This window comes from Papilio polytes, unplaced genomic scaffold (genome assembly GCF_000836215.1).
Source record: "Papilio polytes unplaced genomic scaffold, Ppol_1.0 DF823879.1, whole genome shotgun sequence".
NCBI lineage: Eukaryota > Metazoa > Arthropoda > Insecta > Lepidoptera > Papilionidae > Papilio > Papilio polytes.
Window position 1 is genome coordinate 1,580,232 of NW_013525325.1, and position 377 is coordinate 1,580,608.

Sequence of the window (377 nt, forward strand, 5' to 3'; positions counted from 1 at the left end):
TTCGTTTAATTATAAATCTTTGGCTCCTTTACTAGATTGTTTTCCTCTATTAAAGGAGCCGATGACTTCCCTTACTTCGTTTATTATCACAAAATTCACAGAAACAAAATAAAAACAGTACTTGGCCATTATTTCATAATGAACATGTAATAAAAATTGGAAGTTTACATTTTATTTATGCAGTTAGTTATGTAGGTGTAGGCGTGTTCGTGTGCTTGAGTGTGTGTTTGTGTAGGCACGTGAAGGGTGGTTATTTATTTAGATGAATGTAAGGAGTTTATACTAGTATTATAGTTGTAACGATAAGCGTTAAATTAACTGTACATACCCTAACAACAGAATCCGAAGTTATAGCTTTTGATCTGTCTGTAACCGCA

At 32.9% G+C, this 377-nt stretch overlaps 1 protein-coding gene across 1 annotated transcript in view; it reads right to left on the bottom strand.

Moving 5' to 3' along the window:
- Positions 1–377, bottom strand: part of LOC106102990 (glutamate receptor 2-like) — a gene marked incomplete at its 5' end in the record, with an annotated part of 7,284 nt that overhangs the window by 4,454 nt on the left and 2,453 nt on the right. Inside the window, one exon of the mRNA XM_013282616.1 lies at positions 329–366. Within this exon, the coding sequence (XP_013138070.1) occupies positions 329–366 (38 nt within the window). The remainder of the gene's footprint in view (positions 1–328; positions 367–377) is intronic.